At 42.2% G+C, this 27,375-nt stretch overlaps 1 protein-coding gene across 1 annotated transcript in view; it reads left to right on the top strand.

The window, feature by feature from the left end:
* Window positions 1-5,718: 5,718 nt before the first annotated feature.
* Window positions 5,719-27,375, top strand: part of LOC120020150 (nuclear receptor coactivator 6-like) — a 42,596-nt gene continuing 20,939 nt past the window's right edge. The window contains exons 1-5 of the mRNA XM_038963624.1: window positions 5,719-5,813; window positions 26,097-26,424; window positions 26,638-26,793; window positions 26,929-27,051; window positions 27,152-27,274. Of these exons, the coding sequence (XP_038819552.1) occupies window positions 26,145-26,424; window positions 26,638-26,793; window positions 26,929-27,051; window positions 27,152-27,274 (682 nt within the window). The 5' untranslated portion in view covers window positions 5,719-5,813; window positions 26,097-26,144. The remainder of the gene's footprint in view (window positions 5,814-26,096; window positions 26,425-26,637; window positions 26,794-26,928; window positions 27,052-27,151; window positions 27,275-27,375) is intronic.

Below are 27,375 nucleotides of genomic sequence, written 5' to 3'. Positions count from 1 at the left end.
GAAAGACAGGCATCTTGTGATTCCAAACAATATTTCCGATTTATTAAATGTTTTACAGCGCAAACAAAATGTATCGCTATATTAGCGTAGCTACAATAGACAGAAATAATTGGGCGCCCACGGCCAGTTCACATGCACGACAGATATATGAAATAACATCATAAAATGGGTCTTACTTTTGCTGATCTTTCATCAGAATGTTGAAGAACGTGTCCTCTGTCCAGATGAGTCGTTGTTTCGATTCAGAATGGCAAATGTCCCTCTTCAATTAGCATTGGCACTAGCCGAGTGGCATAAATTTCTCCAACGTAAACACAGTCAGAGGACGGAACACGGCAAAACTCCCGAATAAAGTTTCAATAATCTGATTAAACTATATTGAAAAAACATACATTACGATGATATGGTCACATGTATCAAAAAAAAATCGAGCCGGAGACGTTAGCCGTTCGTTACCAAGGCAAAACAGAAATCAATCCCACTTCCTTCAGAGTACCGGAAGTGGACCGTCACGTCAAAGAAATAGGTTTTTTTCCACCACAGACCAAGAGGAGCAAAAAAAATTCTTCTCTGACATCCTCTTTACACCAATAGGAAGGCGTATAGAGTGTCAGCAGACTCCTAAGTGTTAAGACCATGTATAGGCATCAAGTTGAAAAGAGCATCGATTTCTGACATTTCACTTCCTGGTCAGGAAAAGTGCTGCAGAAGGACTTCTGTTTCACTCAGAGAAATAATTCCAACTCTTTTAGAAACTAGAAAGTGTTTTCTATCCAAAAAGAATAATAATATTCATATTGTACGAGCAAGATTTGAGTAGGAGGCTGTTTGAAATGGGCACGATTTCACTGGCTACTCAACACTTTGCCTTGCAGCCATAAGAAGTTAAATATCTTTAATGGTCTTGTTGCAAAAGCTAAATTGTCGCTAGGGGACTTTGAAGAACCTGTGTGCCAATCTTGGAGTAAACTGACGATAGCACAGATTTAAGCAAACACCACAGAAACGGAATTGGTGCTCGCTAGCTCTGCAAATTCAGCTATTGTTGGAAGCCAGCCAATATGAAACATAAACTATATTAAAATTACAAAAGGTTGCAGCATAAATGGTGAACATACAGCTGCTGTCAACCCTTGTCACTGAAATCCGTTTCACATTTGCTAGCTGACGAGCTAGCTACCTTTTAGATCGATGCCCATCTAGAATGATAGAAGATGATAGAAGCCCATCTCCTACTGTAAATAACCTGCACACTGTGTGTGTGTACCCACCCAGCCAAGTAGAAAAATGGCAGAAAAAAGAAGGACAACAGAGTATTTTTCAATACACCAAAACGCAAAGTAAGAACCCCAGTACCCTAATATCTCAAGGACTAGTTGATAAAATGTTCATCAGAAAGAAGTGAAATGCTAATGGAAATGTTTCACAATGATGTCATTAGGCAGAGCAGGCAACAGATGGCACACAGACAGCAGAGTTGGGGACAGATATGCAGGGACAGACTGGCAGAGACAGGGAGTCTCAGGTAAGTTTGTTGAGTCTTTGTTTGGCAACGTTATGAAAGGTTCTCTCTTTTTTAGACTTGGAAAATAGGGACATAATTGGAAAATGCCATGGATACCCTCACGCTCAACTTAAACTTGTGACTGAACTAAGATTTGTTTACCGGGTACCGGTAGTTAGGAGTATGGCAAACACCTTATATATTTTCTAGGAGACAGACTGTGAGTCAGTGAGGGTGGTGAAAGGGAAAGAGCCAGGGAGAGAGACTTCAGAGGACAGTGTCACAGCCACGGCAGGACCAGGTGTCAACCTTGTTGCCAGCAGCACCAGTATAGAGGACAGTGATACAGCATTGTCCAGTTACCTCAGTGATGGCACAAAACCATATCAGCAACACCCGCAATGTATTGAACCACAAACTCTTGCCAACAGAGGGTTGACGTTTCAAGAGAGATTGTTTCACGATTTCCCCTGGCTACATTATAATCCATCAATAAAAGAAGTGTTGAGTTTTCACGGGTAGCCAAGGGTTTTCAAGCCAGCCATTTTTGGCTAAAGAGCAGATGCTGCCTTCATTAGTGCAGGATTTAGGAACTGGAGAAAAGCCATTGAAAAATTCCCAGCACATCAGAACTGCCAAACCCAACGCCCCTTTGTAACTGTAACAGCACACCAGCTAAATCCAATCAGTGCCCAGTTATCCAGCGCATGAGGTGAACAACAGAAATTACGAAAACTACCTTGCACTGTATGAGAAAGCAACAACATTGATTGACGCCATTGAATCCATTGAGACACTCAAGACGATTTGCTGGCAAAGCAGTGGATCACTACAGGGCAGAATTTTTTTAAGTGTTGGATGGTGTGGAGGTTCTGTTTGGGGACCGTTTTGACTAGGACAGTCCTGCAAAAGTTGGAAAGAGCGCTTCTCACGGGGGAGTTAGATGAGTCTCTAGATCAGTACCCTGAGCTGAACATAGATTCTCTTTCAGTGCAGTTGCCTCTCTTCTGCAACAAATACCCCTGTAGCAGCAGTGGAGAGGCAGCAGAGGTCCTCAGGAGGCTTCCAGTGGAGGTACTTGTTTGACCAAGTTGAGGTGCCAGTGTCTTCATGTGAGACTGAGAGGAGTTTCAGTGCACTCCGCAGGGCTACGGGCTAGCCAGGGCCAAGAGACACTGAACGGCATAGTTGTCTGTAATGTACATAAAGACAGTCTGGACAGTCTCAAGAGGGAACATATCTGCCAGCAATTTGTTGGATCCATTGAAACCCGAAAACATATGTTTGGTTATTTTGTTCAGTAGTGTGTATAGCAGTGGTTCTCAACCTTTTTGGGATACTGGAACCACTGCATATTTTGAGGCAAGGCGAGCAAGGTTTTGAGTGGTCTATTTTATTTTTAAAGTTACTGGAATCCTTGTGGTGCTGAATACGTTCATTACACTTTTTATTTCACGGACCCCTTGCAATTACACCAGGGACCCCAAGGGGTCCACATACCCCTGTTTGAGAACCCCTGGTGTATAGTATGATATGGTATTTTGTTTAGTAGTTTTCAGTTTTTAGTACATGACAGTACACTTACAAATTATTTATTTTGTTATTTTATTTAAAATTGCATATTTTGGGTGACATACTTGTCCATAGCTGTTTGAAGAACACTGACTGAACAATAAGTATTTTTGAAGGATATTTTGGTTGATTTATTTTGTTTGTACATTGAAGTAGTTATTTCTCTTTTAGGACTGTACTTATTTTTAATGTTTTGTTATTGTAAAGCTTTTGTAGTACACTCAGGCCAGTGGCACATATTTAATGACTATATAAATGTATCAGAAAACGTTTCAGAAAAAGGTCAATTCAATACGGAGACCAACTTTGTGATGCTTGTCAATGAAGATTATTTTAGATGAGATCACACCATGTTCATTGTATTTAAGAAAATGGCACACATACACAATGTAAAGTACCATTGCCACCTACTGGCCTTTCTTGGTATTGCTGGTTGTAAATACAAATTCCTGTGTTCATACTGGACTGATAAGGAACACTGCTATAACTATTATTAGTAGTAGTACTATAATGATTTAAACATTTGAACAAGTCGGGACAACACTTCAGTCATCTACTGTACCTATCAATTATCCAGTAGTAGTAATTATGGTTCCTCAATATTCATTTAACATATTACAATGTTGGCTATGTGTTACAGCACTACTTTTGTTGTCCCCCTCAGGAATTGCTCTTGAGAACATTTAATTTAATTGTCCCCTCCAAAATTGATATCAGATTTTTGCCCCTGGTACAAATAAATATTGAATTTGTATTTATTTTGGATCCCCATTAGCTATCCTGTTTGTTAGGCCCTGTCCGAGGGTATCGTCGGATGAGGCCACAGTGTCTCCTGACCACTCCTGTCTCAGCCTCCAGTATTTATGCTGCAGTAGTTTATGTGTCGGGGGGCTAGGGCCAGTGGTGTCCTGTGTGAATTGAAGTATGCTCATTCTAACTCAATCTCTCTTTCTCTCTTGGAGGACCATGCCTCAGGACTACCTGGCCTGATGACTCCTTGCTGTCCCCAGTCCACCTGGTCGTGCCGCTGCTCCAGTTTCAACTGTTCTGCCTGCGGCTATGGAACCCTGACCTGTTCACCGGACGTGCTACCTGTCCCAGACCTGCTGTTTTCAACTCTCTAGAGACAGCAGGAGTGGTAGAGCTACTCTTAATGATCGGCTATGAAAAGCCAACTGACATTTATTTACTCCTGAGGTGCTGACCTGTTGCACCCTTCGACAACTACTGTGATTATTATTATTTGACCATGCTGGTCACCTATGAACATTTGAACATCTTGGCCATGTTCTGTTATAATCTCCACCCAGCACAGCCAGAAGAGGACTGGCCACCCCTCATAGCCTGGTTCCTCTCTAGGTTTCTTCCTAGTTTCTGGCCTTTCTAGGGAGTTTTTCCTAGCCACCGTGCTTCTACACCTGCATTGCTTGCTGTTTGGGGTTTTAGGCTGGGTTTCTGTACAGCACTTTGAGATATCAGCTGATGTAAGAAGGCTCTATAAATACATTTGATTTGATTTCACGCTGCTGCTACTCTCTGTTTATTATCTATGCATATTCACTTTAACTCTACCTACATGTACATATTACCTCAATTATCTTGACTAACCTGTGCCCCCGCATATTGACTCTGTACTTTAATCCCCTGTATATAGCCTTGCTACTGTTATTTTACTGCTGCCTCTTAATTATTTGTTATTTAAATGTTTTACTTATCTATTTTTACTGAATACTTCTTTTTCTTAAAGCTGCATTGTTGGTTAAGGGCTCGTAAATAAGCATTTCATTGCCAATTACAGCACCTGTTGTATTTGGCGCATTTGACAAATACAATTTGATTTGAGATGCATACATACACACACATGATAACATACACACTATACACACATACACATCGATTTTGCATTGTAGATATGTGGTAGTGGAGTATGGGCCTGAGGGCACACACTTAGTGTGTTGTGAATTCTGTAATTAATGTATTGTAATGTTTTTAAAATTGTATAACTGCCTTAATTTTTCTGGACCCCAGGAAGAGTAACTGCTGCTTTGGAAGCAGCTAATTGGGATCCATAATAAATACAAATACAAATCATAATAGCTTGCAAGCTGAGTTTGAATAAGACATCCAATTACCACTTTGCAGTTAGAACAGTTGGTTTTATTATAGCTAATAAATAACAAAATAATTGATGGATCACTAGATAAAACAAATGCAATTAATAAATTTATTTATTTTATTTTTATTAACAAATATCAACAAACAGAAGAGGAATAGTCACATGCAAACAAGCATACATACAGACTATTTACATTGCCAGGAATCCTAAACAAACAAAGTTTTAATTGCCTTTTTGTTTTTCATTTTAGTTAAAGTAGTGCCATATTGTTTAAATTAATTTATTAAGTGAAAAAAGTTAGGTTTTGAATTAGACCATTTGCATTTGTGAATATGAAATGTACCTAATATTATTCTCAGTTCAATTAAATATACTACATCTTTATCAATTTCTAAATTTCTGAAATAAATCATTATATCAAAACCATTAAATTGTTTGCCCATGCAAGTCGGTCGGTATACTCATCATCACACTCCCTCATCTGATTGGTCGAGTAGGCGGGCCATCTGACTTTGTATCTGTGGTAACTAGAGACGCCCTTTTTTCCACGGCTCCCCGATTCATGTTTTCTTAGCTAGCAGGCGTTGCATTGTTGTACTTGCTCCCAAATGGATATATCTGGTAAGGATTTCGTTGTTTTCTATGTTGTTTGTTTTGAACATTTGTCTTAAGCAGTTGTATGTAGTTAGCTAACCAGCAACATAACGTAAGCTAGAAAGAAGGTCATGAAATAGCTAGTTAGCTACGTTAACGTAGTTAGCTAACCGGTACATAATGAATCAATGTACTAGTAGCTTGCAACTAGCTAATAAATCCTAAAACCGAACTGCTGGATCTAGCTAGCCAGCAGGCCCAGTTAACTGTGTCGTGATCTAGTTCTTCTAATTGTATTGCGCCGTGTAATGACAGCTTACCACCAATTGGTGTTTTGGTGGTCTCTTATTCAACTGCAAGGTTCTTAACTTGCTTGCGCGGTATTATGCAAGCTTGTCAATGTCTTATTCGATTGCCAGTTAGCGAAGGCCTTGTAATCGTTCTCTTTAGTTAGAGTTTAGCCGATCGAATACATTATCGAATCGCTTTTGCCAGATACTAGAAATAGTTGGCTAAATATTTTGTAGCAGTAGAAATCGTCTAATTAGTTATTGCTAAAGCATGTACCGTTAGCTAGCTAACTATGGTGTTCACTAACGTTAGCCCGTTGGTGTTTGTTTATAACTCATCAACAGTTAACTAAGCAAGCTAACGCTAGCTAGCTACCTCTACCTGTCATGATGTTCATGATTGTGATAACAAGCAACTTTGTATCGAACGCTGGACCTTGTAATATATAGCTATATGTAACCACATTATCAATAATGCTTGAAACAGAGTTGCAACGCCCGTGACAACGGCAGTATTCTACATTGGGCTACAATGTTGTTAGACTAAGCTTCGGACACACCGACAGCATCATTGCGCAAAATAGTATGCAGCATAATCTGGATGTGTGCAACAAAAGTTCAACATTCACCTTCTGCTACCATTTCTGTTAAGCCGTTTTCGCATACAGTTTGTATTCACCACACCGAACGCACTGCATATGCAACGCTATGCTGCAAGGCAAACGCAGCGTTTTATTGGATATGAATGTGATGCTGGTGTACCACAATGCAATGACACTGTCGGTGTGTTCGAAGTGAGCACCGTGACACCAACTACCTTTTCCCGAACGTCCTATTCCCAGCCAGTGTTGCCAACTAATTTTCAGGGTAAGTTGCTAGAGGCAGGTTGATTTGTTGCTAAAAGTTGCTAAATGACGTTGTGATGTCATTGCGTGATTACGTAAAACTGCGTCGTACGTATAATACACAATAACATTACTCAAATTGACTGGCCATCTCTGCAAAAAATATGATTTGACATTTGTTCAGGTACAGACTCTCACTTCTTTTCTGTACAATTTTGATTGAAACAACATGTTGATTGATGTTGTTCTGTTCAAGATCAAACATTCGTTACCATCTATATTCATTGGGTTTGGCTCATCGAACCCATGCTACTGCTGCTGCAGTCAGCCAACAATGGTTTGCAATTTGCTGAAATTGCTGCTGGCCTGTTGCTGCCTGTGCACGAGCTGAGCGCCTGCTGCTGACGTCACTCACAATGCACTTTTGCAGCCAGGCCCTTGTGTTGTGACAGAAAAAAAACGTGTTGTCATTTAGAGGGGAAATGCGTGCATTTTAGCATTTGAGTCACTTTTCAAAAGTTGCTAAAAGTTCAAAATACATTTTTAAAAGTAGCTAAAATTGTTGCTTGGTCCTGTTTGAAAAAAAAGTTGCTAAATCTAGCAACAAAATTGCTAATTTGGCATCACTTTTCCCAGCCCATTGTTCTGCGTCACAATGTCAATGCCTGCTTCACTATTGCTGTCAATACGACTTGCCCACGTTAACCTCGTAGGGTTACCTCATGTAACTAATTATTAACATGGTTATGAGTACTTTCTGAGTAAGCTCACTGTTTGCCTGGGTACACGTTCTGATGAACCACAGTTCCAGCGATGGCTGGCGCATAGCAATCAAACGTTAAACATTTTCTGGTCATGGTTAACCATATATATATATTTTTTTAAAGGTGTAAAGCCAAAACAAAACCCGTGTCCCAGTCCTCTTTTTCAAGATGTGGCCGATTTTTAAACATTTTATATTTAAGAAATAACCGAATAACCAACGATTTGTTGTTTCTTGTTAATTTTACATGCGTCGAAATCTGTTCGTTCATTGGCATCGAATTGAGCGAATGCTGAGCACGTTCACTGAGTTGCAAATCAAATTGATAGGTCTTGCTCATTGATTTGTAGATCTGAAGCAGTTGCTACCTCAGATTATGAGCGTAGTAAGTGTCACAAATTAGTTATATAGTACCCACAGAAGGCCACAGGGAGGAGCAAGAGAGCTAGCTGTTTTTTGCCTTAAAAAACCTGAACCCACGCATAACCTATATTAGCCTTAACCATAGGTTTCACCCATTTTAGCCCTAACCCCTAATTTTAGGGTTAGAATTATACAATAGGGATAACCTAGAACACTTATAGAAAATATTTTAGTAATAATATTATGTTAGTAAATACCATTATAGTACTAAATAGCATTTCAATGTTTTTTATTTTTTATAATTAAAACCTATGCCAGCATTTTTTTGTTTTTTTGTTATTAGTTATTTTATGATATTTATTATTGCAAAGCAGAACACTTGATAAACAAGCCGCATTTGTTTTATTTTTTAAATGTGGTTTGAATTGGGTGTGACCTAGTAACCACTATGTGAAAGTCCAGAAATTGGCGTGGGGCAGTGTTGAGACTGATCTCGGGAATTACTAAGAAAAATACCCTTTATTTCTCAGCTGCCTCACCAATGTCTTTATGTGAATTAATAATTTGAATTGCTAAATATTTCCAATAGATGGCAGCATAAGACCACAAAGAATCAGTTATACTGTAGGCTATGAGCAGCAATATGATTGACATAAAATAGCATGCAACTAAACTATAAGTCCCATGATTTTCTAAAATGGTCACCCATTGCTTTACAGTTAGTTACTTGTGCGAGAAGGCAGAGCGCCTCGAAGTTGGTTGATGAATTTGACAATAAATGTTCTAGAAAAATAAGTTTCTCGACCATAGGTGACTGAATTAATGTTCAGGATTATTGATAATCGTTATTGAAATAGTAATCAAGTATAATTTCAAAACATGAGCATGAAAATAGGTAATAATAAACGTGAATCATCATCATAGTAATTCACAGTAATCTGTTAAAAGGGTGTTTCGGTCCTTTCTCTTGAGTTAGCAGTGTGGAAGGGACAGAAAAAAACGTTTGGGAGTTTTTCTGTGAGTGGGGGGGTGTATCCAGGGAGAACTGATCATATGAAATTTAATTTGTGGTCTTATGCTGCCATCTATTGGAATTCAGCAATTGCAAAAAAAAACATTTTCGAAGAGATTACATCATGCAACCCGAAGCCCCTCCCTTGCACAAGAAGGCAGAGTGGTTGCTGTCGGCAAGAGCTTGAGTTGGCTACTTGCGTGAGAAGGCAGAGCTGCTCAATGCCTTTACCTCGCTTTGGCATCAAACCTGGTCGAATAAACCATAAACGCTATCAGCATTGACATTCATTCATGGATGGTCCAGATTAACAATAGATAACATACAGATTAACAATACATACAATTCTGCAAACTTGTTTTTTCCATAAACAGTCTTGCATTTAAATTGATAAACTCAACATTACTGCCGGGCTATCCAGGCTGTATCACATCCGGCAGTGATTGGGAGTCCCATAGCGCGGCGCACAATTGGCCCAGCTTCGTCCGGGTTAAGCCATCATTGTAAATAAGAATTTGTTCTTAACTGACTTGCCTAGTTAAATAAAGGTTACTCGCACACACGCACCACACTGAGTTATTTTGATGGCATTTACTGATGTCCCCATTACTGGTAAAATATCATCAAAACCTATTTCTTTCACTTACTTGCTGTGCTGTTTGTTGTTCCGTCATTTCATTCTCAACCAGGATTTCTATGGAATGCCATTTGGGTCTTTGCGTGTCAAAAAAGATACAATCTCAAATAAGCTTGTTGACCAAACAGGACCTGAATATGACTGCACGTCACATAATAATTTAATGCATTCATACTTTTTTTTTTACATAGTTATTACATATTGATTATCACTCGTATTTCATATGTCACAACGATTCATCGATACGTATGCTATGATGCTGGTAAAGTTGTCTCGAGCACCTACAGTGATGGTCATAAAAAAGCTAGCTAGCTCATGGATGCAAACAATGTTTTTCCCAAAAAACATAGCAAAATTACATAATCTCTTTCAGTAGCTATATAGCTATGTGTCTTATTAATGGTGGTCAGACCCATATATGGGAAGCTAATAGTGGACTTTGCAGTTAGCCTTCAAAATAAAAGTATGTCATAATTTTACTATTTGTTTTCATTTGCATCACTGTTAATGACATACGTGTATTTTGAAGGCAAACCGCAAATTCCACTATTGTGCCTAATCCTTATTGTGGCTAGCTTCACAACACATAACCCGGTCCGGTCGAGCCTCATTAGACAGATGAAGCTGGCTGGCTGCTTATAACGTTAGCTTTGGGCAACAGGGTTAAGTAGCTGGCTAGCTATTTATTTTCATGAACTGAAGTTCAATTTCAATAGGCGAACAACAAGTGGCAACCTAGCTAATACTTACTCACAAGAATTCCTAAATCATTGCTAAGAATAATGAAAATGACTGCAGTTTCTACTCGTCATTGTTTTCAGGCTGGTTGTATTGTTGCTAGCTAGGTACCAAGCTAAAGCTAGCTACCTCAGAAGTTGCGGTCGAACAAATTATGCTTTATTACCAACGTAGTATTGTAAACACATTGTTTGTGGCCGGTGTTTGCAGACTTTTTCGTACAGCTTTGAAAGTGCTACTGTATCTTTTTTAACACGCAACGACCCAAACGGCGTTCCATAGTATGTATGTCGTGAAGCTAATAGCAGTGACGCTATTACTGTGTAACTCCGGTAGGGCAACATCTGAAAAATAGCGCACTTGGTAGTGTGTACCGGTGCTCTACCAGTCGGCGAAAGCCAACATCACCCACAACAGAGAACGGTTGATTGTCAAGGGCAATGAATTCAATTATCTTGGTTTTAATGGATTTTGCCTTTGAGTTGTCTCGCTGAAATTTTCTTACTCTTTCAAATGACTGCTTGACTTGTTGACTGCTCGATCCACACAGCAGACATTGTGGGCTAGGTTAGGAATGCTGTGTTGCACGTGTAACGCAAAATGTTACGTGGCGTCATTACGTCATGTACCTATGTTATATGGGTTTGCACGGTAGCTTTGACATCGGTTTTTAACATCGGCGTTAAACTAGACATCGGGCCGATACCAATATTGGCATTTTTAGCTAATATCGTCCAATTACGATATGTTCACCGATATATCGTGCACCCCTACTATCCCCAATTTAATGGAATTGCAACCCTCTGCATGCACAGTGCAATCTTCCATCAAATGTGCAGTGCACTCTTCCATCACATGTACAGCTGATTATCAAGATCTTGCACACTAATGAGATGCTATTGAGCCCACACTACTACACTGTCCGAGCCAAGGACTACATGCTTTCTGGTAAGTTTTGATTACAATACTGGGTGGGGTGAATATATTTTATGGCATATATGATGTTTTGTTAACTAGTAAATAGCCTACAGCAAAGTGTGTTTTAAATCATTTCTAACTTGTTAACAATTTCTGCTAGTTAGTTTTTGCTACCATGTGGGGTTTAGCTTGCTTGAGCCTGCTAACTGAGGAGTGTTAATTCACCTGTTTCCATACAAGTTTCATTTTTTTAAACAAGTCTTACAAATGAGTTGTTTAATCTAACTGCTTTAACTATGTATCTGTACATGGAATTGTATTTGTTGTTTTTTTACTCATTTTGTTTCTAATCTTTACAGGAAAATGCCACAGGCACTATCTGATGTGTGGAGACATTTCACTGCAGCTAATGTAGAAGGAAAAGCTGTGTACATTTGCAAATACTGTGCCAAATCATATGTGAAGAATGCAACAAAGATGCAGAATCATCTGACCAAGTGTATAAAGTTCCCTCAGCGCTCACAACAAGCAACCTCTGACTAAAGTCCCTCTACTTCTATTCGAGGTGAAAATGATGAATCAGACACCTTATTGATAGCAACAGCTCATGGTTCTCATGGAATCAGAAGTTTTTTTGACTCAATGGAGGAACGTAGTCAGAGAAATGCTGATGAATGTCTTGCTCAAGCTATGTATGCAACTGGTTCACTTCTGATGCTCACAGGCAATGTGTATTGGAAGAGATTTCTGAATGTTCTTCGCCCAGCATACAGTCTTCCAACGAGACATGCTTTATCTACTAATTTATCTACCATTGCCTAGTCCTGTGTGTGACTGGGCCATTGTGGGCTTGAGGGAGGCAAATGCCTAGTCCTGTGGGTGACTGGGCCATTGTGGGCTTGAGGGAGGCCGTTGCCTAGTCCTGTGGGTGTGTGACTGGGCCATTGTGGGCTTGAGGGAGGCCGTTGCCTTGTTCTGTAGGTGACTGGGCCATTGTGGGCTTGAGGGAGGCCATTGCCTAGTCCTGTGGGTGACTGGGCCATTGTGGGCTTGAGGGAAGCCATTGCCTAGTCCTGTGGGTGACTGGTCCATTGTGGGCTTAAGGGAGGCAATTGCCTAGTCCTGTGGGTGACTGGGCCATTGTGGGCTTGAGGGAGGCCATTGCCTAGTCCTGTGGGTGACTGGGCCATTGTGGGCTTGAGGGAAGCCATTGCCTAGTCCTGTGGGTGACTGGGCCATTGTGGGCTTGAGGGAGGCCATTGCCTAGTCCTGTGGGTGACTGGGCCATTGTGGGCTTGAGGGAGGCCACTGCCTCATCCTGTTGGTGACTGAGCCATTGTGGGCTTGAGGGAGGCCGTTGCCTAGTCCTGTGGGTGTGTGACTGGGCCATTGTGGGCTTGAGGGAGGCCGTTGCCTAGTTCTGTAGGTGACTTGGCCATTGTGGGCTTGAGGGAGGCCATTGCCTAGTCCTGTGGGTGACTGGGCCATTGTGGGCTTGAGGGAGGCCAATGGCTAGTCCTGTAGGTGTGTGACTGGGTCATTGTGGGCTTGAGGGAGGCCATTGCCTAGTCCTGTGGGTGACTGGGCCATTGTGGTTTTGAGGTAGGCCATTGCCTAGTCCTGTGGGTGACTGGGCCATTGTGGGCTTGAGGGAGGCTGTTGCCTAGTCCTGTGGGTGTGTGCCTGGGCCATTGTGGGCTTGATGGAGGCCATTGCCTAGTCCTGTGGGTGACTGGGCCATTGTGGGCTTGAGGGAGGCCACTGCCTCATCCTGTTGGGGACTGGGCCATTGTGGGCTTGAGGGAGGCCGTTGCCTAGTCCTGTGGGTGTGTGACTGGGCCATAGTGGGCTTGAGGGAGGCCGTTGCCTAGTCCTGTGGGTGTGTGACTGGGCCATTGTGGGCTTGAGGGAGGCCATTGCCTAGTCCTGTGGGTGACTGGGCCATTGTGGTTTTGAGGGAGGCCATTGCCTAGTCCAGTTGGTGTGTGACTGGGCCGTTGTGGGCTTGAGGGAGGCCATTGCCTAGTCCTGTGGGTGACTGGGCCATTTTGGTCTTGATGGAGGCCATTGCCTAGTCCCGTCGGTGACTGGGCCATTTTGGTCTTGAGGGAGGCTTTTGCCTAGTCCTGTGGGTGACTGGGCCATTGTGGGCTTGAGGGAGGCCATTGCCTAGTCCTGTGGGTGTGTGACTGGGCCATTGTGGGCTTGAGGGAGGCCGTTGCCTGGTCCTGTGGGTGACTGGGCCATGGTGGGCTTGAGGGAGGCATTATGAATGTCTGTATTATTTTTTGTATAATTGCTATGGTTACGCCACCAATATAATCTAAGGCCCTGAAGTATGTGCCAAGAAGGGGAGGAGAAACCAAGTAAAGATGGTCGTAGACAGACTAGAAGTAAGATTAGAAAAAATAGTGGCAGAAATCCAAAATATGTTTATCATATACAAAGATGAGTGACTATGTATGTTGTGTCAAACTGAAACTGTATATAAAGCGATCTCTGAGACTGGGACCGGCAGTTGCTCCATGGACCAGCTCGTCTTGTTACTTTGTAATAAAGTCTATTTTGAATTCACAAGCTCCGGTGTCTAAGAGGTATTTTTAAGAAGTATTTCCACGACACACCCCTCAACCAGTATTCTACAAGAGCACAGACACAAGTGACAACAGACACACCGGTCTCTACATTGCAGATGAGCTGAAGGAAGTCATCAATGACCATGGACCACAGAAGGCATTTGCACTGGTGACAGACAATGCTGCGAACATGAAGGCTGCTTGGTCTAAAGTGGAGGAGTCCTACCCTCACATCACACCCATTGGCTGTGCTGCTCATGCATTGAATCTGCTCCTCAAGGACATCATGTCACTGAAAACAATGGATACACTCTACAAGAGAGCCAAGGAAATGGTTAGGTATGTGAAGGTTCGTCAAGTTGTAGCAGCAATCTACCTCACCAAGCAACGTGAGAAGAATAAGAGCACCACATTGAAGCTGCCCAGCAACACCCATTGGGGTGGTGTTGTCATCAAGTTTGACATTCTCCTGGAGGGGAAGGAGTCTCTCCAAGAAATGGGCATATCACAGTCTGCAGATATGGACAGCCCCATCAGAAAATGGCGCCGGAGGAGATGGCCTCCGTTTTACGGTCTCCTAAACAATTGTGCTATTATGTGGGGGGGGTTTTCGCAAAAGGAAGCAACGCAGAGGACGAAAAGCCGGATGCCTCGTCCGGACCCGCAGAAGACAACTAGGAAAACTGCCGTTAACGTCAATATTACTCGCCAACGTGCAATCATTAGACACTAAACTAGACGAGATAAGATCACGAATATCCTACCAACGGGACATCAAAAACTGTAATATCCTATGCTTCACGGAATCGTGGCTGAATGACGACATGGATATTCAGCTAGCGGGATACACGCTGCACCGGCAGGATAGAACAGCACACTCCGGTAAGACGAGGGGGAGCGGTCTGTGCATATTTGTAAACAGCTGGTGCACGAAATCTAAGGAAGTCTCTAGATTTTGCTCGCCTGAAGTAGAGTATATTGTGATAAATTGCAGGCCACACAACTTGCCTAGAGAGTTCTCAGCTATACTTTTCGTGGCTGTTTTTTTTACCACCACAGACAGATGCTGGCACTAAGACCGCACTCAGCCAGCTGTAATAAGGACATAAGCAAACAGGAAACCAGTCACCCAGAGGCGGCGCTCCTAGTGGCCGGAGACTTTAATGCAGGGAAACTTAAATCAGTTCTACCAAATCTCTATCAACATGTTAAATGTGCAACCAGAGGGAAAATAATTCTAGATCACCTGTACTCCACACACAGAGACGCGTACAAAGCTCTCCCTCGCCCTCCATTTGGTAAATCCGACCACAACTCTATCCTCTTGATTCCTGCTTACAAGCAAAAATTAAAGCAAGAAGAACCAGTGACTCGGTCTAGAAAAAAATGGTCAGATTAAGCAGATGCTAAGCTACAGGACTGCTTTGCTATCACAGACTGGAACATGTTCCGGGATTCTTCCGATGACATTGAGGAGTACACCACATCAGTCACTGGCTTTATCAGTAAGTGCATTGAGGACGTCATCCCCACAGTGACTGTACATACATACCCCACCCAGAAGCCATGGATTACAGGCAACATTCGCACTGAGCTAAAGGGTAGAGCTGCCTCTTTCAAGGTGCGGGACTCTAACCCGGAAGCTTACAAGAAATCCAGCTATGCCCTGCGACGAACCATCAAACAGGCAAAGCGTCAATACAGGGCTAAGATTGAATCATACTACACCGGCTCCGACGCTCGTCGGATGTGGCAGGGCTTGCAAACTATTACAGACTACAAAGGGAAGCACAGCTGCGAGCTGCCCAGTGACAAGAGCATACCAGACGAGCTAAATCACTTCTATGCTCGCTTCGAGGCAAGCAACACCGAGGCATGCATGAGAGCATCAGCTGTGCCGGACGACTGTGTGATCACGCTCTCCGTAGCCGACGTGAGTAAGACCTGAGTAAAACAGGTCAACATACACAAGGCTGCGGGGCCTGACGGATTACCAGGACGTGTGCTCCGGGCATGTGCTGACCAACTGGCAGGTGTCTTCACTGACGTTTTCAACATGTCCCTGATTGAGTCTGTAATACCAACATGCTTCAAGTAGACCACCATAGTCCCTGTGCCCAAGAACACAAAGGCAACCTGCCTAAATGACTACAGACCCGTAGCACTCACGTTTGTAGCCATGAAGTGCTTTGAAAGGCTGGTAATGGCTCACATAAACACCATTATCCCAGAAACCCTAGACTCACTCCAATTTGCATGCTGCCCAGATCCACAGATGATGCAATCGCTATTGCACTCCACACTGCCCTTTCCCACCTGGACAAAAGGAACACCTATATGAGAATGCTGTTCATTGACTACAGCTCAGCGTTCAACACCATAGTACCCTCAAAGCTCATCACCAACCTAAGGATCCTGGGACTAAACACCTCCCTCTGCAACTGGATCCTGGACTTCCTGACAGGCCGCCCCCAGGTGGCGAGGGTAGGTAGCAACACATCTGCTACGCTGATCCTCAACACTGGAGCTCCCCAGGGGTGCGTGCTCAGTCCCCTCCTGTACTCCCTGTTCACCCTCGACTGCATGGCCAGGCACGACTCCAACACCATCATTAAGTTTGCTGACGACACAACAGTGGTAGGCCTGATCACCGACAACGACGAGACAGCCTATAGGGAGGAGGTCAGAGACCTGGCCGGGTGGTGCCAGAATAACAACCTATCCCTCAACGTAACCAAGACTAAGGAGATTATTGTGGACTACAGGAAAAGGAGCACCGAGCACGTCCCCATTCTCATCGATGGGGCTGTAGTGGAGCAGGTTGAGAGCTTCAAATTCCTTTGTGTCCACATCAACAACAAACTAGATTGGTCCAAACACACCAATACAGTCGTGAAGAGGGCACGACAAAGCCTATTGCTCCTCAGGAAACTAAAAAGATTTGGCATGGGTCCTGAGATCCTCAAAAGGTTCTACAGCTGCAACATCGAGAGCATCCTGACCGGTTGCAACACTGCCTGGTACGGCAATTGCTCGGCCTCCGACCGCAAGGCACTTCACAGGGTAGTGCGTACGGCCCAGTACATCACTGGGGCAAAGCTGCCTGCCATCCAGGACCTCTACACCAGGCGGTGTCAGAGGAAGGTCCTAAAAATTGTCAAAGACCCCAGCCACCCCAGTCATAGACTGTTCTCTCTACTACCGCATGGCAAGCGGTACCGGAGTGCCAAGTCTAGGACAAAAAGACTTTTAAACTGTTTTTTCCCCCAAGCCATAAGACTCCTGAAAGGGAAACCAAATGGTTACCCGGACTATTTGCATTGTGTGCCCCCCCCCAACCCCTCTTTTACGCTGCTGCTACTCTGTTTATCTTATATGCATAGTCACTTTAACTATACATTCATGCACATACTACCTCAATAAGCCTGACTAACCGGTGTCTGTATATAGCCATGCTACTCTTTTTTTTCAAATGTCTTTTTACTGTTTTATTTCTTTACTTACCTACACACACACATACCTTCTTTTTTCCCACACCATTAGTTAGAGCCTGTAAGTAAGCATTTCACTGTAAGGTGTAACCTGTTGTATTCGGCGCACGTGACAAATAAACTTTGATTTGATCAAGAGGATCCTCCTGGATGATATATGTTGGGAGAGAGTGGTAAGCAGCCTGAAACTCCTGAAACCTATAGCAGTAGCCAATGCACGGCTTGAGGGAGACAATGCCATCCTGTCTGATGTTCAGATTCTGCTTGTAGATGTAAGAGAAGAAATCCGTACTGCCCTGTCCACATCACTGTTGCTCCAAGCAGAGGAAACTGCAGTTCTGAAATAAATCAAAAATTGTGAAGATTTCTGCCTGAAGCCCATACACACCGCAGCGTACATGTTGGACCCCAAGTATGCTGGCAAGAGCATCCTGTCTGGTGCAGAGATCAACAAGGACTATGGTGTCATCACTACTGTGTCTCGCCACCTCGGCATGGATGAGGGCAAGGTTCTTGGCAGTCTGGCGAAGTACACTTCCAAGCAGGGGCTTTGGGATTGAGATGCAATATGGCAGTCGTGCCAACATATCTCATCAGCCACCTGGTGGAAGAGACTTTGTGAATCTGAGGCTCTTTCCCCTGTTGCCTCCATCATTCTCCAAATCCCACCAACATCAGCCGCGTCAGAGTGCAACTGGTCCTTGTTTGAGAACACACATACCAAAGCATGCAACAGGCAGACCAATACAAGGGCTTAAAGATTGGTGGCCATCCGGGCAAATTCTAGGCTTTTTGAGCCTGACAACGAGCCATCCTCAATAAGGTTGGAAGGTGACAGTGAAGATGAGGCCTCGGTCTGATGTTCAAGAGGTGGACATTGAGGAGGTCCTGGGAGAAGACATGGAAGCCTGAGAGGAAGACAACCAAGGCTTTAGTTTGTAGACTATCATTTTACAGATGTATGTTGAAAATGTTTTTGGGAGATGCGATGGATCATTGCGGATCATTCAATATTCCCTTTTGTTGTTCAGTGAAATCATCCCATGTGAAGTCAACTCATTTAAAGTTCAATTTGTAACTATAATAGTTTTTTTGATTTCTATTGGAAAGATTTAATAATTTGCAATTATGTCTGTTTATGATAAGGTAAAAGGTTTATGTTTCTGTCTCCATATGATATGGTAAATATATCCAATGCAAAAAACATCTACATTTAAATGGTATTAATTTGCATATATTTCTGTTAATTCCCATATATTCCCATATATTCTGTTAATTCGCACGGAAATTTTCCACCTCTGAATATTCCCCAAAATGTGCAACCCTAGGGGCGGGTGCAGGTATGTCACCTAATATTTGTTTTATGTAATCCCAACCTAGCTGAAATCTGTTCCTTGTGAATGACCTTCATGTTTTCCCCAACAGGACTCAGTTTTTGTGTCCTCACAGACTCTATACTTGAAGCCTCAAAGCATGCATTGCCTGATGCACTCTGCTGGGTGCAACCTGGCACAACTGGAACGAGCATCAAATCAGCAGTTGTACCATTTGCGTACCGTCAGTGGTCCACTGCTACGGATTATACACATTGGAACAAACAGCGTAGCTCAAGGGGATTCTCCTTACAACATTATCAGGAGGATGTGGGAACTGATCATAGGCAGTATCGGTATGAAGTAAGGTTTGCCGTTTGCTCTACCCCGGCCAGAGGACGATGCTACCGCTAAACATGTAGTTAAGGAAACAGATCTGTCACATGAAAACGATGGTGTCGTTTTATTTTAGGACTAATAGATTATTTCTGAGGCACGCGCAACCCAGTCACGCACTTTATAGCAGTGATCGGCTTCATCTTAATTGTCACGGCAAGGGTAGTTTTTTTGTTTTGTTTCATTACACAAGTTAGTTCCCCAATTTCTTTTTTTTATAAATAAATAAATGGTAGTCGGTTTATTTCTGTTCTTTGCATTTCGTTTTTGAGCTGCCTCGGATTTTCTATTTGACCTGATGTTGATTTTAGGTTTTATTGTGCTATCCGGTGTTCATGTTCCTTGTTGATTTCCAAACATGAAATACAAAAATCTCTTTGTTCATGTGTTGCCGTTCACTTGAATATGAGAACTGCTGCAACACATTCAACATATGAAATGTTCACAACACTGTGTATTGGCTTGTACTGTGTGTTTTTCAAACATTAAGATCAAATTGTGATGCCATTCACTTGAATAAGAGCATTGGTGCAACTTCTGACAGGTCCGTCTAAGACACATAAGCCTATGTTATTGCTATCAGTGCAATGCTTCCCAACAAGTGCCGGTTTACAACACAAGCATGCTACATACGTTTCCCACCCCACCCACAATATAATTTCTGAAATCCTCCCAACCATGAAAATGAATAAATATGACATATGTCAGGTTAGACAGAGAGCTGGATAAGAATGAATGAGGCCCCTGACTATATGTCAGATTACAGATATTTTGGATGGTTGTAAAGCCCTATATCTAAGCTACTCGGGATGTGGTCGACGGTCAATTTTACTCCATGGGACTGTTTTGTTGGAGAAGTGTTTTTTAATGGGCTGTTGGGATTTTGTAGCTGACAGAGGGCCGGCTAAGAATGAACTAGGCGTAGTGGTGATTTCCCAACTAAAATAATTTGCATACTGAAAAGTATAAATCACATGAGCATTCTAGAAAATAAAGATATCTCTATCAAGCATGCGAGATGGAAGGCTATAGACATACCCTGCGTGTTTTGATCATCGGCAGTTCGTTGGTGGCTCGGCTTCGGACACATTAGTCCATCTTTACCCCAACCTTGACATGGATAGACTGGATAGGAGAGAGTGGTATGAGATGGGAGCAGCTCAAACTGCACTTTGCTCGGCGCGGCCGTAGGCTACCCAAACCTGATCTCATCGTCATCCTTGTAGGCGGTAACAGTTTGGGACATTTTTTTTCAACTTCAGGCTCGTTCGCATAATGCAGTTAGGCCTCGAGGAACTAATCTGCATGTTCCCCAGGACCACATTTGTCTGCTCAGACATTTTGAAACGTCGGCACTGGCAGCACCAGAACGCCCCACGTTCTTCTGGCATTGACAGAGTCAGGTGTTTTGTAAACCGTGCGATTTCAGGCATTCTTGACAGAACATCCTAGTTGTAGAGGCAGGGACAGCATCAGGCACACTCACGTTAAATTGGCATCCAATCCAAGTCTGTATTTAGATGACGGCGTGCATCTCAATTTTAGAGGTAATAGCATGTAGCTTGCAAACATTAGGGCGCGTATCAGTATCGAACTGTTGTGGTGATTCATTCTGCAATCTGCATGCATGCAAACAAAGGCTCTTTTCAGAGCCAACCATTTCTATCTAAAAACATATATTTTTCCATTGTGAGTGCTTGCACTGAAATTACTCGTCAAGTTGGATAAATTGCATGCTAATGAATTGCGGTCTGTTTCGACTCGAGCAACTCAAATGCATGTATCTGATTGGCTACTGTTCCTGGGCGGGAAACTTCCCGTTGACGTGCCCTCTGGTCCTTGCTATCCGGGATCCTTGGGACGTTCCTACCCGCTGAATTTGACCTTTTAAAGGGTTAAGGTAAGGGTTCATGTTAGCAAAGACAGTAGGTTTAGAAACTATGTTATAGTTAAGGGTTCGGATAGGGATCTCCCACTTGAAAGTGTCAATATAAGTAGCGTGCACTTTAACATAGATAAAATTACAGCTTAGAGGATTTGCTCACTTGACTCCCGATACTTACAGCATGAGTTCAAATTTTGCATGCAGCAGGCATGCTTTTTAATTTATGCCTTCTACATTTTTCTGGGAACGGCATGCCATTTCAACGTTATGCTATTGATACAGTGAGGATAACAAGTATTTGATACACTGCTGATTTTGCAGGTTTTCCTACTTACAAAGCATGTAGAGGTCTGTAATTCTTATCATAGGTACACTTCAACTGTGAGAGACGGAATCTAAAACAAAAATCCAGAAAATCCCATTGTATGATTTTTAAGTAATTAATTAGCATTTTATTGCATGACAAGTATTTGATACGTCAGAAAAGCAGAACTTAATATTTGGTACAAACAAGCATACTATACCTGTTGGCCATTGCAACTCATTGCAACTGGTTCTGTAACCTGTTTGGATATAGGGCATAATGCCCTACATCCTGCAATGGACAGAATGACATTCTGATCAGCATGGGTGGTTTGAATGAACCTCTTTTCATTTTGGGTGAGTCTTGTGAACTCCAAGTCAATGTAGAGATAGTAAACACCTGCTGTATTGTGGAACATCAGAGTTATGCGGTTTTGCGGTTTCCTTTGAAAGTAACTGAAGAAATGTCGTCCGAACCATTTGTGTTAAGCAAGAATGTTCTGAATTTGACTGGCTTGCCCTCCACTCTTCTCACATGCACGTTCCTGTACCACTTTACATACAGTTTGGATAAGCCTAACTGTACCACTTTACATACAGTTTGGATAAGCCTAACTGTACCACTTTACATACAGTTTGAATAAGCCTAACTGTACCACTTTACATACAGTTTGGATAAGCCTAACTGTACCACTTTACATACAGTTTGAATAAGCCTAACTGTACCACTTTACATACAGTTTGGATAAGCCTAACTGTAACACTTTACATACAGTTTGAATAAGCCTAATTGTACCACTTTACATACAGTTTGGATAAGCCTAACTGTACCACTTTACATACAGTTTGGATAAGCCTAACTGTACCACTTTACATACAGTTTGGATAAGCCTAACTGTACCACTTTACATACAGTTTGAATAAGCCTAACTGTACCACTTTACATACAGTTTGAATAAGCCTAACTGTACCACTTTACATACAGTTTGGATAAGCCTAACTGTAACACTTTACATACAGTTTGAATAAGCCTAACTGTACCACTTTACATACAGTTTGGATAAGCCTAACTGTACCACTTTACATACAGTTTGGATAAGCCTAACTGTACCACTTTACATACAGTTTGGATAAGCCTAACTGTACCACTTTACATACAGTTTGAATAAGCCTAACTGTACCACTTTACATACAGTTTGAATAAGCCTAACTGTACCACTTTACATACAGTTTGGATAAGCCTAACTGTAACACTTTACATACAGTTTGAATAAGCCTAATTGTACCACTTTACATACAGTTTGGATAAGCCTAACTGTACCACTTTACATACAGTTTGAATAAGCCTATCTGTACCACTTTACATACAGTTTGGATAAGCCTAACTGTACCACTTTACATACAGTTTGGATAAGCCTAACTGTACCACTCTTGCCGCCTGATGTGTGTGTGTGTGTGTGTGGGATCTACTTTAGCACTACCTACCTTGTCCTGTTGGAAAATAAGGGATTCCCACATAGCTAATGTTGTGCCGGCTTGATGTGCCAGCCCATCAATAAAGTGCATACTGCAAAATAGCTATTTGACAAGAGAAAGTCCAGCCTTTTCTTTGTCATCTAAGTCATTGAACCCATCTACAATATCTGGTCATATGTTTGACCTGAACTGTGATAGAATCTCTTTTTTTTTTTTTATCTACGCTCGCTCTCACCCATTAAGTTTGTTATTTTTGTAAATATGTGTGATCGCATAAAAACTCAGTTTTATCACTGACACCGTCCTGTACCATTTCAACAATGGTGTCAAATGTGCATTGCGCAGAACCAGATGCCTGTTGTCTTAAACATAAATGAAGCCTAGAGCTGTCTTCAAAACAATAACCTGTTGTTCCGTATTTATGACCCAGCTTACTGGTCCCATCAGAGTGTAACCTCGTTTTCATGCATTATCCTATCTTGAATTTGCTGCAATGACACCTGTCTTGTCTCCAGTGTAATATTTGTACATGTTGATATGCTAGGTAGCCTATCAATTAGCATCTCTGCCATGTTTTTTACTACGCAATCTATTACTTGAGGTGCTTTGTTACTACTGACCCCTAATGCACAGGTCAACTCCACCACGTCTGCCTAGTGTTGTCACTAAACACACGACCGTCCACTAATGGAGGAAGGCCCCTACCTCTATCTTCTCTGTTTTGTTGGGATTGCCAGAATTGTTTACATCCTTCATTTTATCTAGCAATTATTTTTCCTTTCTCTTCTTACACCTAAGTGTATTTAAATTGCTCTCTTTTCCACACTTAAGGTTTTCAATTTTTACTTGCAGCTCCCCTATTTCTCTCTTAACTGTAAATTAACCTGCTCTAATCTGTGGTTCTCTCCTTCCTGCTCTGTGATTTTAGTTTGAAATAAATCTGTTTTAACATCTTTCGGCTTACTGCGTTTGTTTGAATTACGCGAGGTCTCTGGCGCACTCTGATATTTATTTGTAAGGGAGCTGATAACTTTCTTTGACTGCATCGAAGTCTTCTTGGCTCTCTTTTGTTTGATGACAAACTGTGAACTCCTTGTTTAACCCAATAACAATTCAATTTGCATTTCATTTGTATCCAGGTAGAAAACTGATCTTCTGACATGTCATTTGTGGTGCTATGCAGTCATCTATTGGAATTATTTAGTAATTGCAGTTCATTCATATTTTTCTTTAAACAATCTGATCAGACCATCAAAGTTTCTATACCTAAGGTCACTGAATAGAGTGTATATACTTACTCAGAATTATTAAATATAAAACATTTTCCAGTTCATTTGATCACTTACAACCATAAAATAAACATTTACAGCATTACAATTAAACTGATGGGCCATACGCATATACAAAAAACATCATAGATTTAGTTAACTATTTAAGAAACATTTCTTTAAATGGGTAACATTATATGCCAAAGTATCACCCCTTTAACATATAAACACAGACAGACACTGGACACAGAAAATGTGCTTTTTTAAATAAATCTGGTAGCTCTTAAAATAACTTTTGCTTTGCTGGAATTTCACAGAGGCCTAGTTCAAACCACAACATTTCTAACAGAAAAAGGCAAATGGTAGCAGATAAATGGTAAGCTGGTTAAATAAAAGACTGCTCTTAGAACTTTCAGACTGCCATTGTTTTGGGGACATGTCTGTCTATTTCACCAAGTATCTCAGAATGTACACTACCGGTCAAAAGTTTTAGAACACCTACTCATTCAATTATTTTTTTTTACTATTTTCTACATTGTAGAATAATAGTGAAGACATAAACTATGAAATACCACATAGTAACCAAAAAAGTCCTAAACAAATCAAAATCAATTTTATATTTGAGATTCTTCAAATAGCCACCCTTTTCCTTGATGACAACTTTGCACACTCTTGGCATTCTCTCAACCAGCTTCACCTGGAATGCTTTTCCAACAGTCTTGAAGGAGTTTCCACATATGCTGAGCACTTGTTGGCTGCTTTTCCTTCACTCTGCAGTCCGACTCATCCCAAACCTTCTCAATTTGGTTGTGGTCAGGGGATTGTGGAGGTCAGGTCATCTGATGCAGCACTCCATCACCCTAAAATAGCCCTTACACAGCCTGGAGGTGTGTTGGGTCATTCTCCTGTTGAAAAACAAATGATAGTCCCACTAAGCGCAAACCAGATGGGATGGCTACCACAGCAATCTGCAGAAATATGCCATGCTGGTTAAGTCTGCCTTGAATTCTAAATAGATCACAATGTCACCAGCAAACCACCCCCACACCATAACACCTGTTCGGACCATGCTTTACGGTGGGAAATACACATGCGAAGATCATCCGTTCACCCACATGGCGGTTGGAATCAAAAATCTCCAATTTGGACTCCAGACCAATGGACAAATTTCCACCTCTCTAATATCCATTGCTCGTGTTTCTTGGCCCAAGCAAGTCTCTTCTTCATATTGGTGACCATTAGTAGTGGTTTCTTTGCAGCAATTCGACCATGAAGGCTTGAGTCACAGTCTCCTCTGAACAGTTGATGTGTAGATGTGTCTGTTACTTGAACTCTGTGAAGCATTTATTTGGGCTGCAATTTCTGAGGCTGGTAACTCTCTAATGAACTTATCCTCTTCAGCAGAGGTAGTTCTGGGTCTTCCTTTCCTGTGGCGGTCCTCATGAAAGCCAGTTTCATCATAGCGCTTGATGGTTTTTGCGACTGCACTTGAAGTTCTTGACATTTTCTGAATTGACTGACCTTCATGTCTTAAAGTAATGATGGACTGTCGTTTCTCTTTGCTTATTTGAGCTGTTCTTGCCATAATATGGACTTAGCCCTACTTGGTAAAAGACCATCTTCTGTCCTTGTCACAACACAACTGATTGGCACAAACGCATTAAGAAGGAAAGCAATTCCACAAATTAACTTTTAAGAAGGCACACCTGTTAATTGTAATGCATTCCAGTGTGCAAAGTTGTCATCAAGGCAAAGGGTGGCTACTTTTAAGAATCTCAAATATAACGTGTATTTTGATTTGTTTAACATGTCTTCATTATTATTCTACAATGTAGAATAGTAAAGATAAAGAAAAACCCTGGAATGAGCAGGTGTTCTAAAACGTTTCACTGCTACTGTAGATTGACACTTATGTTCTTTCCATTGAAAAACATGTTTTGCACGACATTTCATGGATTTACATGTAATTGGTCACCTACAATATTTGTCTCAATTGGGCATATCTTTAGAGGTAAAGCTATCTTTTGGTTCTACAGCATAAACGGTTCCAGTCTTCCCCACGCCAGTCCCACTAAGAGGGGTGGATGGCACATCAACACCCTCCATCAGAGATTCCCCAGCGGACAGCAGTCCCAGATGGGGACCCTGACTCAGATTCCGACCAGGACTCTGGAGTTGGAGAGGATGCTGGCGTTCACCATGGCAATGACGTTTCGCACCGGCAGGAGGGAGTTGGAGAGAGAGGCAGAGGGGGAGAGGGGGATTTCAACATCTTTGTTGCCTTTCGAGGAAACATGGATGACGAGGACTTCCAAGAGAAACTTGACAACATACTTAACATGATGCCTAGTATGCTTGAATTGGGTTAGTAATGGTTGGTGATGTGGTGCACCTTTCTAACTGGCTAAACACTTTCCAACTGTTGAATGTATTATGAAAGTAAAATGTTTAAAGTCATTTCAGAGCTCTGTATTATTTATATACTGATAAGAACAGTGATATTGAGGTATTGTACTCCTACCACTTATCCCCCATGTCTCATCCTCTCTTTCTTCATGTCTACCTATCCCTCTCCAGACTCGGAGAGACTGCAGCTCCAGCATGTGGAGCCATGGAACAGTGTGCGTGTCACCTTTAACATTCCTCGGGACGCGGCAGAGCGCCTCAGGCTGCTGGCCCAGAACAACCAGCAGCAGCTCCGAGACCTGGGCATCCTCTCTGTACAGATAGAGGGTATGTGCAGTACCAAAATAGCAGCAGCCATGGGTATGGTCAGGCCCAAAATGCATTGTTTATTTTATAGTAAGCATCCTGAAAAGTACTTAGTTCCTGATTGTTGTTGTTAATGTTTTTTTTTGTTTCGTCCAGGTGAAGGAGCCATAAACGTGGCCATTGGGCAGAATAGAGGTCAGGAGGTCAGGGTAAACGGACCAATCGGTGCGTCCGGTCAGATGAGGATGGATTTGGGATTCCCAGGACAACCAGGCCCAGGTGACTTGGGGCAGGACAGTGACAAGTTGAACTCTATGCATTCATTGATCGTCTTTTAGTTGTTAGAATATAAACCAACTCCCATACCAATCTCTTGTAGGAGGCATGAGAATGAGCAACCCGTCGATGGTCCCCCCTTGCCCCAGTATGTCTGCACAGGCCATGGTTCCCGGCAGCAGTGGACAGATGCACCCCAGAGCCCCCAGACCCCCCTCACAGACTGGTGAGGACATATGCATGCTTAATAAGCAACCAGTTAACTCATTCACACATCCAAAATATGTGCAACTTGTTCAAAGGTATTGACCATATACATTTTTACCC

Source organism: Salvelinus namaycush, chromosome 25, assembly GCF_016432855.1.
Source record: "Salvelinus namaycush isolate Seneca chromosome 25, SaNama_1.0, whole genome shotgun sequence".
Classification (NCBI taxonomy): Eukaryota; Metazoa; Chordata; class Actinopteri; order Salmoniformes; family Salmonidae; genus Salvelinus; species Salvelinus namaycush.
Note: the sequence above shows the minus strand (reverse complement) of the source record. Positions and strands in the feature narration are given on the sequence as shown.